Below are 1,750 nucleotides of genomic sequence, written 5' to 3'. Positions count from 1 at the left end.
AAAGGTAGAAGGAGGAGAAGAAGGAGAAGGAGGAGGCCATTGGGATGAACAGTGATATCAGACAGAGGAAGCTGCTGTGTGTGAGGAAGACTGTTGTTTATTGTTCAGTGTTATTTGAGATATCTAAGTCTGTATGAGGAGAAATGTTTCGTTATCTGAATGTTTTTAAGCTCATTAAACTTTATTAACAGCCGTCGGTCCAAATCCTCAAATTATTATAAACCACCATTTTTTGTAGAAAGTGACCGGAGTCTGCTCTGTGATATATTTACGTTCATGTTGTGTAGATTCTGGCGCCCCCTGTGGACAGAAGTGTTTCTACAGCCTCCTTTCATTGATTTCAAGGGGAACCTGACTGGGTGGCAGACATTAATAATAACTGTCTATAAATAATCAATCTTCTCTCTGATGTCTGTTTATGTGGCTCATATTTTATATTACTTTTAAAGTTTAGTTTTGGAGCGATTTATTACTTTTAGTTCCTAACTGACATCCACAGAGGAAACAAAAGCTGCTTTATTAAAAACCACTGCAGCAGATTCCAGCGCAGCGTTTGAAAAGAAGCGGACGTGAACAGAATATTAATTATTCAGTCGAGTCCGGCCAACTGGACTACATGTTGCTTTCAGTCTGGAGACAAAGAGAACCTCCTCACAGAACCTCCAATAACCAGTTTAACTCTTTACAGAACTTTATTATATTTATTATTAAATGAGCTCACTGTCCTTCGACCTGCAGACACAGTTCTAGTCAGTGAACCTTTTAAAGAGGTCAAAGGTCAGATTGTGGAGGTATGGGTCGGACGGGTCAGACGGCTCCCTGCAGCAGTTGGACTGCAGCCTCCCTGTTGTGCCTCCTGGCCTCCTGCAGAGGAGAGCTCCCCCACCTGGTGGAAGGACAGAACTACATTATCACACACTGCAGGAACAATCAGTGATTACACAAAGATACCTGAGCAGCTGTTTAATGAATATATAATAAAATATAATATAATATAATATAATATAAAGGGTTTATGTCTCACACTGAATCTTTGGAAATATCCCAGAAGATTTGTCCCATAAAGTCTTGTATCTTGTTAGGGTGCAAATAAGTTAATAATTTGCATCAGTGAGTTTGTTTTATCTCCTTTTTTCCTGCCTTCCTTCTCTTCTGAAAAATATCTAAAAATACTTTTACTACTACTTTTTTCATATTTTTACATTATGATTTTTCATGAATACACATATAATATTACGATTGGATAAACATTTACTATAAAATGACCTTATTGTTATACAAGTACTACAATTACCCCATAATATTAGAAAAATGTATTCACACAAGATAATATAAAAAATATCCTTACAGGACTTTAGTGGAAGAGAGAAATAAATTGTTTTTGCAGTGTGAATATTTTCTGTAGTTGTTCGGTTTATAGTTTGAGTTTATTTGAAGCTCCAGTGGGACACACGGTCACCTGGAGACTCACCTGTCCCGGAGGACGGCGTTCGCTCCGGTGTTCTCCAGCAGGAAGCGGATGACCTCTGTGTGACCTTCGGCGGCCGCCACGTGCAGAGCCGACCTGCCGTCATAGTCGACAGCGTTTACATCCACTCCAGACAGGAAGTACCTGCAGACAACCACAGAAGAAGAGAGTGTTTATATTTTGTATTTCTACACATAATCAGTCGGATGTCTCTGTACACGAGACAAAGCTGAACATCTTATTAAAGGTTTTATTTCATTAAACTGTAGTTAACAGCGCCAC

The 1,750-nt window shown here is 39.1% G+C and overlaps 1 protein-coding gene across 1 annotated transcript in view; it reads right to left on the bottom strand.

The window, feature by feature from the left end:
- Positions 1–728: 728 nt before the first annotated feature.
- Positions 729–1,750, bottom strand: part of glsl (glutaminase like) — a 9,287-nt gene continuing 8,265 nt past the window's right edge. Inside the window, exons 19-20 of the mRNA XM_035665754.1 lie at positions 1,472–1,612; positions 729–886 (exon numbers count right to left, since the gene is read on the bottom strand). Of these exons, the coding sequence (XP_035521647.1) occupies positions 808–886; positions 1,472–1,612 (220 nt within the window). The 3' untranslated portion in view covers positions 729–807. The remainder of the gene's footprint in view (positions 887–1,471; positions 1,613–1,750) is intronic.

Source organism: Morone saxatilis, unplaced genomic scaffold, assembly GCF_004916995.1.
Source record: "Morone saxatilis isolate NCDOM2014 unplaced genomic scaffold, NCSU_SB_2.0 Contig2, whole genome shotgun sequence".
In the NCBI taxonomy this organism is placed as follows: Eukaryota; Metazoa; Chordata; class Actinopteri; family Moronidae; genus Morone; species Morone saxatilis.
The sequence above is the reverse complement of the archived record's forward strand: the minus strand, read 5'-3'. Positions and strand labels throughout refer to the sequence as shown.